At 36.2% G+C, this 15,291-nt stretch overlaps 1 protein-coding gene across 4 annotated transcripts in view; it reads left to right on the top strand.

The window, feature by feature from the left end:
- LOC136855600 (intermembrane lipid transfer protein VPS13A-like) overlaps positions 1-15,291 on the top strand; it is a 315,401-nt gene that overhangs the window by 194,567 nt on the left and 105,543 nt on the right. For 2 of the 4 annotated variants that reach the window (XM_067132693.1, XM_067132692.1), the window contains exons 32-37: positions 3,897-3,923; positions 4,524-4,658; positions 5,920-6,050; positions 8,472-8,634; positions 9,012-9,179; positions 9,528-9,635. In XM_067132693.1, the coding sequence (XP_066988794.1) occupies positions 3,897-3,923; positions 4,524-4,658; positions 5,920-6,050; positions 8,472-8,634; positions 9,012-9,179; positions 9,528-9,635 (732 nt within the window). The remainder of the gene's footprint in view (positions 1-3,896; positions 3,924-4,523; positions 4,659-5,919; positions 6,051-8,471; positions 8,635-9,011; positions 9,180-9,527; positions 9,636-15,291) is intronic. The other 2 variants (XM_067132695.1, XM_067132694.1) reach the window with 1 other exon arrangement.

The following is a 15,291-nucleotide window of genomic DNA, read 5'->3' as shown; positions in this document are numbered from 1 at the left end:
ATTCTCTCGCATCAGACACTATGCCCCTATTTCATTACTTAATTATCTGTTCTTTGTCTCGCATCCTTTGCCCTTTTATTGGCATTCTCTTCTCTTTGTGAGTTTTATGGAAGAACAGGAACAGTTGATGTTTTAGAGCTTCATGTTACCAGTGAAAATTTATTTTGACCTAATATTTTATTTTTTGTCAGTAAGATGGTCAGGGCAAACTACTAGTAAGCAGTTTCTCAATGGCCACAGATTAGCATTCAGGTACTCATCCCTTGAATTTTTATTAGCAATGGGCTCCTTCAAATTCTATGTACGGCATAACATTGAAAAAAAAGATGGCATTTTAATCTGTTGAATGCAATGTTATGAAAGTTATTTTACAGCAGATGACTTACACTACTTGTGGTGTGTTTAGATGCTGCACTGTAACATGTAACATAGAATGTATTATAAGATTGTTCCATACTAGTTATGCACAATTCAACTTATGAGCAATTAATTTACAGTCTCATGAATTGGCTGTAATAGTTTTTGGCAAAGTTTTAAGAAAAATATATGCAATAATAAAATTACTATAATGAAGATTAGTCAGTGTTTGTTTCTGGTAATAATAGAGTATCTTTATTTTGACTATTGCTGTTTCTTTAGCTCTGCAGAGTTACACTTCATAATTACATAATTGCTGATATATTGTTTAAAAGAAATAGAGAGCAGTGATTTCCACACGAAAGTAGCACTGGAAAGTTCTTGGAATGATATCCAGTAAAACTAAATTCCCAAGACCTTGGTCAGCAAATGCAGACTAGTTCAAGAAACCAAAACCAATATGAGTAATTTCTCTGAAAGTTGTACCATTAGACATATAACAGATGATTAACTAATGTTGACATAGTTTTCCCAGTTTATAAAGTAAATTTATATTTATTAGATTTATTTTTTCCTGTGGGCTAAGCTCATTTATGTTTAGATTAGGGCACCAGTCATTCTCCAAAGGAAGCTTTTCGTTGGTGAGTCGGTAGATTGGACTGGCACTTTTCGCTGGGCCAGAGTTCGATTCCCGGCCGGCTGATGAAGAGTTAGAGGAATTTATTTCTGGTGATAGAAATTCATTTTTGCTATAACAGAAAGGTGTTGCTAAGTAACCAATTGGTTCTTAGCCACGTAAAATAAGTCTAATCCTTGGGCCAGCCCTAGGAGAGCTGTTAATCAGCTCAGTGGTCTGGTAAAAACTAAGGTATACTTAATTTAATTCTCCAAAGGGTAATGTTTTGATACAGAAATGTCTTCTGAAGGCTAAAATTGCTGATAAAGAAAAAAAGAAAGCCATAGATCCAAGAACTACACAAGCTATCATCCTAGAAGTTGGCCCAGAACCAATCAGTTCTCTTTGAATCATCAAATAGGATCCATGAGAAAGTAATAGTAGCCAGTCATTATGGAACATTTCATTAAAGAAACCAGCTGATACAGACCTACATCTTGTTAGTACATGGAAAAAATGTTGTATTTTTGGCATGTGCCAAAAATACAGCTTTGGAAATCAAAGTTCTAATTATGGTGTAAAGTTAGTATCCTCTTAAAGTGAGCACCTGCACCTTAAAATGGTGGATGGATGGAGATAAGAATTAAAACTTAACTAAACATTCAACTTTAGTCGCAATGAACACATATTGACGAAAGAATATAGTACATCGGGTGTGCCGTGGCACAACCGTAGTAAGTGATGTGAGGAAGACCTGTGTTGCCAGACAGAAATGAGAATAGAACTGATAAAGTGGTGATTCCCTCAGTACAGTGATGAGGAGTTTACAAGCAAACAGATGGAGATAACATTATATGTAAATTACCAAAAAGAAGGAAGGGTCATTTTTTACCTACAGCACAACATCATCAGGAACTGACTCAAAACTCTCCACCTTGAAGAGATAGCACCAACCTGATTAGAGAGCCAGAAATGTAAACCTAACTGATTTTCTGGGACAAGACTATTACTGGATACAACAGTTCTCAGTCATGTTGGTGGATAATTTAGATTTCTAGCCAGAGAACATACCCCAAAATCCTGCCCACACCAAGATGCACAGAAGAATTCTTGATCCTGATTGTTTTGCCCTTAAAATTACATAGACATTCCTCTTGTTACAAACATTGTAGTACTGCTAATATTACATAAAACTCAGTTCCAACAGTTTGAATAGAGGTAGTGGCTATAATACCCTTACCTATTTACTGTGACAGAAAACTCAGCATAATGGGAAAACCCTTGCAAATTACACAAGTTTTTTTTATATAGATACTTGTATTCTCCATTGTGAAAACTTTCCGTCCATCCAAGTGCTCCTTCACTACAATAGAAAATCCTTCTTGGGGAAACAGCTTTACTTTATGACAGGCTAAATGTAGTTTCTCTTACAAAATACTGTCATCTGGTTTGGCTTAAGAACACTTGTCTGGCAATCAAGATGCTATGGTCAGTTGAAGTATTACGGAAAAAGTTTGCAAACAGTTTTTTTACTAATCAAAATTACTGACAAACAAGGACTGAGCTCAGGTGGTCCTTGCTAGCCCTGTGACATTCTGGTTGATGATGCAGAAATTGCTAGTCAGATGTCTTAAAGGGCATTGTAGGTTCCTCCTGAAGGATAAATGATATTTGCCTTGGGATGCTTAATATTAAAACTTTGGAAGTATTACTGTGTATGGATTCCAAAAGATCAGCCTCTTTTTTTTTTTATTAAACTTACATATCACTTGAGATATACACAAGGTGATCTCCTAAATCTTGGGCCAGAGTGCAAGTTCCATTTATAATCTTTCATGTTCAAGAAAAATCAAACTCTTAGTCCCCAAAGTCTTGGGGGTTTGACTAGCAAACTGAACAATCAAGAATATTAATCAACTGTTACAGAAAGACTCATTTCTGCCCTTCATAATTATGGTTAGAGTCTGCCATTCCTTGGCACTATACCATATTTCCAGGGAAGTATTGGATGTAGTTATTTTTATATTTTGCTGACAGGTATTGTTTAATAAATGAGAAAGTTGGAAATTCAGGATCATATTGTCTCAGAAGCAAATTAAATGAGGCTGATCTAGCTACTTGGTCAATTATTCTTCTCATTGTTGAAATGTGATCAAACATTTTGTAAAACATGATCTTTGTGGAGAACCTTTGAATAATACTGTCACCAGTAGTTTAGATATTCATAGTTACTGGATTATTGTCGTAAATAATTAATCTGAAAATTATTTACCTTGCAATGTAACCATATAAAAAATTTTAAGAAACTATGCATGATCTTAATTAACATTTCTTTCTGTAATTAGAACAACTAAACTGTTCTGCTTAATTCTACATTTTACACTATTCCAAATCTAGGACTCATAACAGTGCTTTAGTTAACTCTTCAATAATAGATAATTGGAAATTGATTTAAGATATGTGGCCAAATAAGCCATTAGTATACAGATAAATTGTTTATGATGATAAAATTGTTATATACCAAGGAAATACTTGTATACCGGTGGGTTTGCTCTCATCGTTTTGCTCAGTGTCAGTATGTTTCAAAGTGCATATATTTTCTTACTGCTTAACCAGAACATTTTAAAGAGCATGTCACTAATCTATTAGTAAGCACCAGTTCCTTGTGTACCTTGCAGAATATCTTTTTCAGAAATATGTCAGTAGATATGGAAAGAATTTCAAGTACTGTAGATATATTTTAGTTGAATGTAAAGCTTCTTTTTTGACAATAGCTTTTTTCATACCATTAGCAGCAATATTTGCTTAGAATGGCACAAAATCATAATGCTTCTCCTTATCTTTGTAGTAGAAATGCAATATTTTGTATTGCTCTAAAGACTTTATTTTTGTAATTTAGGTTCTTTTTTTTATTTTCTTCTAGATGAAAAAGAAAACGATAAAAGCTGAGGTAAGTTTTCTTTGTCTTTTGTTATACATTTTGATTGGTTAAACCCTTTCTGTCTGGAGCCTAAGTATTTTTAAGTATTTGTTTAGTGCTTAAGGGAAAAAATTTCGGGTGGAAGGCCAGAGAGAGAAAACCTTACTGAAGTGTTGCTGTTTTCAGGAATAGTGATCTTTTCTCATTGAAGTATAATACTATGCACACACTGCAACTTATTATATTTATACACCTATGTGTCAATAAGCGAATCATGTGGGATTTGCTTATACAGTACACTGAAGTCACGTGCATCTACTGTGATTTTTTAAGAATATACTGTCAAGTGTGCCGGTATGATTGAACTACTGTATATATGGTATACGATACATAACCTTAATTTAAGGCATATAATATACTGTATAACCTAATTGTAAGGGAATATCATATACCAAGCTACATTTCTTAAGTAGAAAGCAGGTTAATATGGTGAGAGATTGCAAACGTGAATGATTAAAAAATAGCTTTTGCATTTGCATTAATAGTTTTCATGTTGTGGCGTGTAAATGTGATTACAGCACATTGCAGAAGGAATAATGAGTGACCTTATTTTCTTTTGTTTTGGCATAGGTTGACCTGGAGAAAATGTACATGACAAAACCCTTTGGCTGTAGAATGAGGCGGACAAAACGACCTGCTTTGTGGCTTCATTACAGACATTCACCTCACTTTGTGTATGCCGCAGCAGAATTACATCGTATTCAGGTATTTCATATAAGCAAAATATATTAAAGTATCTGAAACATACCTTCAACAATGTGGATGAACATGCCCAGTGAGTTAAGTTAGTATATTAAATTTTAGAAAGTGCCTCCTTCTAATATGCATATGATATTTATTATGTTTATCATATACATTTGAATGTATTTAAACTGGCCATTCTGATTTCCACGCATTATCAATAAACCAATTCAAAGTCATCACAGTCCCATTTTTAATTTTGTGACAATGTTCTTCAATGATAATTCAGGTATTTGTTTAGAGATGTATTCATGCTAAATATTTCATCCATCTGTTACACATATGAATATACAGTATGTTTTTATTTTTATTTTTCTTTCCTACAAAAGCAGTGGCTGAAAAGTGGTCCTCTCTCCTTTTTAATGAATCCCTGAAGTGTGGTAGTACTGTATTTATAATTCGTATAGGCATCTTTTGTTGGGAGATCCATTTGCTCATTAACCTTTCTCTGAGTATTTACTTCGTGTAGAACAGCTTCTTCACCCCAGAGTTCTTGCTCATATTCCCTCTTAAGTTTTTTTTTACTTGCCTTCTTTTTGAGTTACTTTCTTCTTGACTACCCTACCCATTCCCCTGTATATTTGTACATGACTTTTTCTAATGTCATATAATTTGTACATGACTTTTTCTAATGTCATATAATTTGTATATGACTTTTTCTAATGTCATATAATTTGTGCATGACTTTTTCTAATGTGATATAAATTTTTCCTTCACCAAACCTCTCATTTCCTAATTCGTCGCCCACAAATACTCCTCGCCCACTATGACTCCATCCCAGAAATGTACACTCATTATATACTTCTCCACCTGTCTTTAACTGTAACTAATTTTTCATCCATATTCTCCTAATATGCCACATTTTTACCCATTCATCTCCAGCTAAAACTCCTATCTGTCTTAACTTTCACTTCAACCAGAAATGATCAAGTATAGTTCCAAGCACGTCTCTCACAATAACATTCATGTACATGATCTGCACTAACACAGAAACTAACTTTCCTTTGGCATTTTGACTTTCCCAGCACACTTTTTCTGAGCTACAAGAGATACACAGCATAACCAATTTCTCTGTGATTGCCCCCTGCCTCTGTGGAACATTATCAGTACAATATTTTCATACTCATAATTCCTAGATATTTATATGGTATAAATGGTTACGTCCCTTAACATTTTTCTTTGTTCATTTGTTCATGATGTTCATAATTAATTCTCTTACTTTCAGCTTGACAACCAACTCTCAGATGCAGTGTTTCCTGCAGTATTTTATCCTTCCAATGAATTTGGAGCCATCCACCCGTGCCTATCATCATGTCTTTTACTTCATTCGTCCATGGGCCAGTTTACTACCATAAAGTATGTGATATTTAAGGTTCACAGTATGTAAAGTTATATTATATTACAGTATTTTGTGTTTATGAACAACTAGCTGACCAGCCTGGCACTGCCCGGGAAAACTGAATAACTGATAAATCTCTCTCTCTCTCTCTCTCTCTCTCTCTCTCTCTCTCTCTCTCTCTCTCTCTCTCTCTCTCTCCTTCCTGTTAAGATAGTGCTTCAGTTACAGTTACATTGCCCAGCATTTTTGACATTTTATATTTCATCCCCCATCACCCCCATTTCTATTGGGGCTGACCTTGGACTTGAAGGGCATCGGGAGCATCACTATTCATCTCAGTGGCCTCGAAAACTATTGATTAAACACTAATATATGTTGTTTTTGACATTTTATTTTTCACTCCTTTGCACCTCTCTTTTATCGGGACTGAACTTGGACTTATAAGGCATCGGGAGTGTCGCCATTCATCTCAGTGACCTCGAAAACTATGGATTAGACTCTAATCTTTGTCATTTTTTACATTTTATTTTTCACCCCTTCTCACCCCACCCCCCTTCCTATTGGGGCTGAACTTGGACTTAACGGTCATCGGTAGTTTCATTATTCATCTCAGCAACCTCAACAACTATGGATTAGACACTAATGTCTGTAGTTTTAAGTTATTTTTACATGTCACCACCTTCCCACCTCTTCCCCCCCCCCTTCCTATCGAGACTGAACTTGGACTTAAACAGTATCAGGAGTGTCACTATTCTTCTCAGTGACCTCGAAAACTATGGATTAGACACTGATATCTGTCATTTTGAGTATTTTTACATGTTAACCCCCTTCCCACCCCTCTTCCTATCAGGGCTGAACTTAGAATTGAAGGGCTTGGGGAGTGAAAACTATGGATTAGATACCAATATCTGTCGTTTTCGATTATTTTCACGTGCCACCCCTTCTCACCCCCCTCTCTATTGGGGCTGAACATGGACTTAAAGAGCATCAGGAGTGTCAATTTTCTTCTCAGCGGCCTCGAAAACTATGGATTTGGCATTAATATGTGTCGTTTCAGTTATTTTTACATGTCACCACCTTCCCACCCCTTTCTCATCCCCCCCCTTCCCATCAGGGCTGAACTTGGACTTGAAGGGCATGGGGAGTGTCACATGTAATTCTCAGCGACCTCGAAAACTATGGATTAGACACTACTGTCTGTCATTTTCAGTTATTTTTACATGTCACTCCCTTCCCACCCCCCCTCCCTATCAGGGCTGAACTTGGATTTTAAGGGCATTGGGAGCATCACTATTCACCTCAGCGACCTCAAAAGTTATGGATTAGACACTAATATCTGTCGCTTTCTATAATTTTTACATTTCACACCCTTGCCACACCCCTAGATGTCTTACCCCCACAGTGTTCTTTCCCAGATGGTAAGTCATATGTACACCAAGTTTGGTTGAAATTGCTCAATGCATTTCAAAGTTTATGTGGAAACACACACACACATCCATTTTTATATACATAGATGATCAGATGTATGTCATGTTTCGGTAGAAGAGTCCAGCATTCCTCGATAATCAGTCTACCCAATACAGTACAGTAATGAAATGTCTGGGCCAGTTGTGTAGACTTTATTCTTGATTGTTTGTCTCTTTGATAATGTAAATTTGTGGCTGTACTTGGATCTAGGATGAAGTTTAGTTAAATCTTTACATATTAATGCATCCAGTGTAATACAAGTTAGCGGATAGTTTAGAGCTGTTTACTTTAAATTTTAGATGAAAATTACCTTAATGTGAAATGTAATAATTTGAATGCTATTTAGTTATATGACTGTATTTGCAATGTCATACAGGGCCCTGTACTGGAGATGCCAGAGATGTGCATCAACGAAAATTGATTCTTAATTATTATTGCACTGAAAACAAATAGTTTTTTTTAGTATTGCTGGATGAGTTTTAACTGAGAAAGGCAAAACAATTAGTTACATATATAGGACTTAGAGAAGACATATCCTTCTTATTATGGACTTTTAAAAGTTTAAATGCATATTAAAAATAAACAGTAATGTTCTACATGTACAGTATGTTTTGTATAAAAAAAAGTGTTTTAGTTGGCCTTCATGGGTTATTTAGAATGGCATTTTGAGAGGATACAATACTTTGGTAATTTTAGTAAAATCACGAAGCAATCTGTTTACATTATCTTTAATGACATTACAGTAGTTACTGCAGTCAAAATTTCACAATCTGGAAAATTTTTCTTTTCATTTCAATTAAAAACCTCATCGCGAGAGTCTTGTGACTTTCTATACCTGGTGCTATTTTGCTGATAGTTCCTTAGAAGCATCCAGGTAATGTGTAGGATGTACATACAGTATATGACATCAATTTATTTCTGGATAGTTTTTTCATGTTTACATTTCTTTAAGGTTATGGCTTCCTTTCCAGACATTTAAGTGTTGTTGCCCAGGAATTCTACTTGAAACTAGACAAGGGCTTCGTCTCCTCTATATATGATGCATTGAAACCAGTCCTCCCAAGCCCTTGGTCTGGCACAATCCACACAGAACTAAAGAAACTTAGGATGCCCATCACATTCCAGGCAATGATGGTAAGTTTTGCCACAGTATTTTTGGAGGATTTGCTTAATGGTAGATATTACCAGCAGTCTACTCATTAAGTCAATAGATTTAGTAGTTTTTTAGATTAATTCAGCCAAAAGTGCCCAAGGAATTCATGTACTAACAGAAAATTAGAAAGTATTTTAATGTGAGTGTTGAAGAGAAAAATACCTAAGATGTTTGGTTTGAAACAGACAAGAGAATGCTCATGCTGGAATATAGATTAGATATTTAAATACAGTACACATGTCTAAGTCTTGTATTATGCACTCATTTTTAACAACTTTTGTAACATAAATAAGAATAGAGTTTTAAACTTAGAAATTAACATTCTGAGATATTCAGTGAATGTAATTGTCTTCTGTAGAATACAGATAAAGAAGTAGATGAAGGCCCTGAAGTTGAGCGCATATGCATCGCAGGTCTCCGAGTCAAGTTTTCCTTTTCCCCACGAGGAACTGTCCTCGGAAATCACACAAGGCAGAATGATGTATTAGACTGGTTCCTAACATCCCTGGGCGCAACGTTAACGGAGGTATGTTTGAGGTTTTAATGCCTTTCCAAATCTGCCATTTTATCGATGAATGCAGGTACAAATGATTATTTGTAGATAAGAGTTGTTTTACATAATTTTGTATGTATACCTGTCAGAGGATCATCACACACAATAATATTTGATGGAACACGATGTTGATATTTGTTATTGATAGGATGAAAGGTAGTTGGCTCATTAATTGTTTTAGGAAGAATATTAAAGCTATAGATAGTGATTTTGAAAATTGCTTCCTTATCCATTGCTTTCTTTTTGTTGCATTACAGAATAAGTAAAGATTATCAAGACTTGAAAACAATACATAATAGTTTTCATTCTGTATTTTGGCAGATGAAAAATGTCTCAATAAGTATTGGCCATTATGAGAGGGAATCCATACCATGGGATAGATTGATGGTAGATTTCATGGATCATGCCAAATACCAGATCATCCAACAGGTGAGCTATGCATTGTCACTGTGTTTGAAAGGAGGCTCTATGGCATCAGTGGCCTGTGGCCTTAAAAATTTGTGTATTTTTTTATCTTGTGCATTTGGTAAAATATAGAAATATGGCATTTTCTTCAATATTTCCACAAAATGATATTCTCTTTGGCTAATTGCTACTCGTAGAAGTGGCTTGACATTAGTTGTTAGTGGTCTTTTCCTTGATTTCTGTTAACTCTAGAATAAATCCTCTGAACTGAGAATACTGAATTCTCCTTTCTTCTTGAGATAATTGTGGGAGATCAAGATTTTCATCTACCTTCTGTCTATCTCCTCTCCTCTCCTCTCTCTCCTCTCCTCCTTAGCCATTATATGTAGTTGCTGAAATTTTCAATGATTCCAGTATACTCTTGTGCTACTGCAGGTTGATGTTATGTAATCTGATCAACTTGGGCAGTCTGGGAGTATCTTGAACAAACAGATTACTTAAAACAATCTCTTAAGAAAATCGTAACTAATAAGCTTTGAAGCTTAATTAAAATCAGTAAAATTTAACTAACATCTTAATAAATGAATATTTCTGTAAATTAAATTTATGAAATTAACTTATATCAGTATAAAGTATCTTGAACATAGGGGAAATTTAAAAAGAGTGATGCTAGGGAAAATATACAAATGAAATATAATAATGTCATAAATTATGTGTTGACATTCATTCTCTTGTCTTTATCAAGAAGCTGAGAGAATTATACATTTGGGCAACAACACAATGGTTTCTGGGCCTCAGTCCAATTTTTAGTGTACAATCAGCCAACTGCCTATTATAGAAGAAAGCAGAAAGGCTAGAAAATAAAGCAAAGCACAAGTGATTTTGAGAGTCTTATAGGTAACATATAACACATACCAAGCAAGTCAATTAATATGAATATTGGTGAGGTCATTCAGAAACTTTACAGCCAGACCAGATGGCATAGGAAAGAAGAAAGCCAAGTGATAAGGGATTACAGTACTTGAGGACTGTACAGCAGTTGTGCAAGTTTTAGGAAAAAATCCCTCTCCAGTACCACCCTAAACTCTAGGAGAATCAAAGACATCTTCAGATTCAGAGAAACTGCTACAGAAGGCACACAGGTTGCTGCAGCCCTCCAAGGCTTCACAATATGCTGCCCTTACGTTATACATGAGTCCAGAGGCAACAAGGACAATGACCAAGATGACAAGCAAGCGAACACAGTGCAAAAGCGTTTGTAAAGCCACAAAAAAGTGCCCCCAACAGCCCATACTGTACATCTACAACCACAAGTTTGGGAAAGCATCCAGGAACTGTGCCCTTGGTTATAGCTGTAGAAAATATGAGCAGGACAGCCACCCAAGGAAATAACAGTGGCCACTATAACACTAACAGGTGCCCTTCCCACCAAATTCTATTGCCAAAAATGCCTCTGGGAGGAGATCCCTGGTAGACAGGGGTACCTACAGGTCCATATTACTTGCATCAAAGGATGGCCACTGGTACCACCAGGTACAAGATGCACATGGCAGCTGCCAACAGCTGCTTCATGGCATCATACAGCCATCAGAATCTCACCCGCTACCTGATGGGAAGAAAATACAGGTGGGAGTTCATTAGCTCTTGATTTTCCCAGACATTCCAGGCTGTTAGCAAATGTTGCTCACCACCACCTCCTAGACTTTACTACTTCCAAATGGTCCCTTTCTCCATGGGCCCCAGCTCATCTATAAGAACCAATAGTACAACTTGCACTTTTTTGGCCAAACCTGGACATTTTGATTGGCAAGCTGATGCTTGTAGGATATGTAGAGGTTACCTGTGGAAAGTAAATCCCAAAGTTCCCAAAAATCCCATGACGCATTTTTGAATTATTGAAAGAAAATGGCGCCCATCTTGGATTTCCAATTTTCTCTTAGTGTTTCCTTATTAAAGTCTAAAATATTGTGTAAAAAGGGTGGAAGTTGGTTGATTTTTATGTTTCGGAAGTTGTAGAATCCAATTTCATTAACATGTTTGCTTTTAAACTTGAACAAGGGAAGTTATTGTATGTCTTATCGAAGAACAAAGAGTATAGAATTTCGATAAATATAATTTCCTTTCTGTGTGCTGAAATTCTGCCATTGCTTTCAAATTTTGCTTCTAAACAATTCTTCTTCAGCATTTCATTAGCTTTCAAATGAAACCAAAATAATATGTTGTGGGGTTATCCTTGTTTTTTCGAAGTTGCCCGAAGTTCACTTTCCAATTGTTCTTAAGGGAATGAATAGATTCAATATTTAATGAGAAAAAACACCTTCATATCGGTTGTATTAATACAGTCATCATTATTTTTTGGATATCTGAAAGGTAACCACTTCCAGAATATGCATTTTGTTTTTACTATCACTAATAAATTCTACATATAAACTTACATAAAAAAAATATCTATGTTTATCAAAAACCAAGATTAATGGATTAACATTCATAATATTTAATGAATTTGTAATCACATCATTTTACATAGATTATCAAGAATGCATGAAAGAACAGTAAAATCATAAGAGATTTTCTTTCCTTAAACCTATTTTCATTGTCTTTTATGTGGCCTTCGAATATCATCATCTTCATGAATCTATCTCTTCCTCATCCTCTCTTCATCTACTATATTTTGGTTACTGCATCCACACCCTGCACAATAACCACAAGTGTTAGTACAATTTAGTACATTTCTTCTGCACTCACAGTTCCGCTCACATCCAACACGACAATTACGTACAATGGTATGAAGAAGGGAAGGCGGAATTGGTTCTTGGAATGAAGTCACTGGTTTCAGCCTACCATTTTCTACTTTCCAACCCCACTTGATGGCATGTAGATAATTATCTAACCATTGTTGCACTTGATGATATGCATGAAAGGAATGTTGGCGAGCTGCAGCCGATGTTGCGGGTAGCATGGATAATTCAAATCTGGCATGCACGGGTTGTTTAGCTATTGTCTTCAAGTATGAATGATATGCAAATCAAGGCTACCACCTCCCTTTGCTCCATATATTGCCAACATGAAGTCTTCTCCAGCCTCAGCTATGCCATCTATAGAGGCCTGTGGGTCATTGAAAAAACTTTACTTTTTCTTGCAGTCCATTGTCTTTTTGTAATGTCTTGAAGGGAGCTTGTTTTTCTTTACAATAGAGGGCAGAGGTTGTACAGTATCACAGCCTGTGATTGCATGAAGGAACAACAAACTTGTAGTTATTCCACCCAAGGCCTCTTGAATTTTCTTACTACTAAATATTCTATTTGGGCGATGTTTATTTACTGGCATAAATATTTGAATAACTTTGTGAGGCTTAGCGAGATCAATTAATAGTTTCCAAAAAAATTCTTGATGTTATAATGGAACTTGTAAGTTGTTTTCTATAAGTACATCATGAGAACACTGTGCACCTCTGTGTCAGATGTGCTCTTCATCATTAGTATTACAGCATTCATAACCATCAAATATAATATGAGCATTTTCAAATTTCTCCTTGATGCAAGTAAAATATTGTGTGCAAGTCTGTGTGTATGTTGCAAGACACTGCCAGACAACATGATGGAGAACATACTCGCCATCTAAGATATACACTACCTTGTGAAGACTATTTTTCTCACAAGGCATTAGGTTCTCAGATATTGGGACAAGAGCAGACTTTTTTCCTTTACACATAAATAAATCATCAAACAGAGAAGGGGGACGAACAGCAAATTCATACGATAGACACGATTTGAGATCTTCTTCACTCTTAGCAACACATACAATCCCATGGAATAACTGGTTGGGGTTTACAATAATTTGGTTCTCTCTTTATCTTAACTGCCATTGTTATCTTTGGCAAAGATTTAACATTATTTTTTCTCTGTAGTTGGACGTTTGTGAAGGCCTTGCCCTGCATTTTCTTCATTGATGTTAATCCAATTGAAAAGGCTTCATCACAATTTATGCTCTCCCTTGCCACAACACTACTTGCTATGGAAGTTAGTAATGGTGATGATCTGTTGAATGGATTATGAACTGATAACCAATTTTTGAATGTAGTCATATCAGTTACATCGAGGCTCTGTCGAGAGTTCCTGAATTCTACATGTTGTTCAGAATAGGAAGCAGTAACTCCACTGAAGAATTCCACTGCGTTAATCATTTTTGTTGTAGCCAGCGTTGCTTTGACCCATTTTGCTGTAACTGACGATGTGATTCCACGTCCTCAGGTTAGGCATCCAGTTGTTTTTAATGAACGCATAAGGACTTGTTCAGTTGTCATATCAGGCCAGACTCCAGACCAAAATTTATCAGATCTTCTCAATGTGAAGTATCCCCATGAGGTAAACTTTTAAAATTCCTCCTGTGTCATTTTTGTTTCTATCTTAAGTACTTGTTGAAGATAGACTTGAGCAGACTTTGCACAATTCAGGTGGCCAGCTGCATGTAAATAAGGTAACATAAGTTTTACACTGTATATATATGAAGACCCCAATCACCACAACGTTCTGCGTAAATAAACAACTTGACAATAACAGCGAGCTTCATGTATTGCACCCACAACTTTTCTGTTCTTCCAGGTGATTGAAGTGTCTTGAGCTTTCTGTCAATTAAATTCACAATATCAATAGCAACAGAGTTCAATATTTCATCCAGACTTCTTGAGTTGTCAATCACATAAGTACCAATCTTTTAATTAATTTTTTTGACATTCATTAATACTGATTGACTCTAAAAGCAGCATCCCTAAAGCTTGCTGGGTCAGGAAATGTGCGCGTAGACTTCGGGAGTAAGCATGTCCGTTCATCATATGTGGAACACTTTCTTAGCATAAACTGTTTCCCATAGGTTTTCAAGGCCACTCCTGCCATTATGCTTCCAGTAGCTCCTAGAAATGACATTAGAAGGTGAAATCCTTCAAGACGGAGAGTTAATCATGAAAGTGGGCCACTGGGATCAGCAGCAAGAACCATTTCACATTCTTTAGCATACAGTGGCTGGTCAAATGTAACCATTGTTGTAGACTGACCAATCTTTTCACCTTCCTCAGCAGCATGAAGAAGGCAAGTGTAAATTGTAGATGGATTACTGGGTTTTAAGTTGACAAATGGTAGAGGTAAGATGATGTTTTGCTGTATATTCTGCCATGAAACCTTTCCAGTTTGGACAAGAGAGATCTTGAAGCCAAGAGTTGCACAACCATAAAATGTCGAGTCGATTAGCAGTATGAATGGTCTTTGGTATCTGCACTAGGTTTCTATATCTTCAGCTTTTATCACAGAATAGCCATGGACTTCGGGTCGTTGGTGTGTTTTTACCTTAAATAGTCCAAGTTGGTCAAGTGATGTAGCATTTATCCTTTCTGTAATAGGAACTGGTCTCTGAGCTGTAACCTGCTCAGCTGGCGCCCCCTTAATGAGAGACTCCCGTGACGCAGTCACATGGCTCCAGCATGGAATATTCTTTCTCATGCTATAGATTTGTGATGGGCAAGAGGGCTCTCGAACGAGGGGAAATCATTCCCCCGCTTGACTCTAAATGTCTCTCTGACCTCTGTTTCTTCTACTCCTTTTTTACTTCTTCCTCCAGCTTATTTTTTCAGCTCCCTTCCACCTTCCTATCCCCCCCCCTCTATGACTACCGCTTCTAGTTTTTTTTT

Source organism: Macrobrachium rosenbergii, chromosome 32 (assembly GCF_040412425.1).
Source record: "Macrobrachium rosenbergii isolate ZJJX-2024 chromosome 32, ASM4041242v1, whole genome shotgun sequence".
Lineage (NCBI taxonomy): Eukaryota > Metazoa > Arthropoda > Malacostraca > Decapoda > Palaemonidae > Macrobrachium > Macrobrachium rosenbergii.
This window is presented reverse-complemented; position numbering and strand designations above follow the sequence as displayed.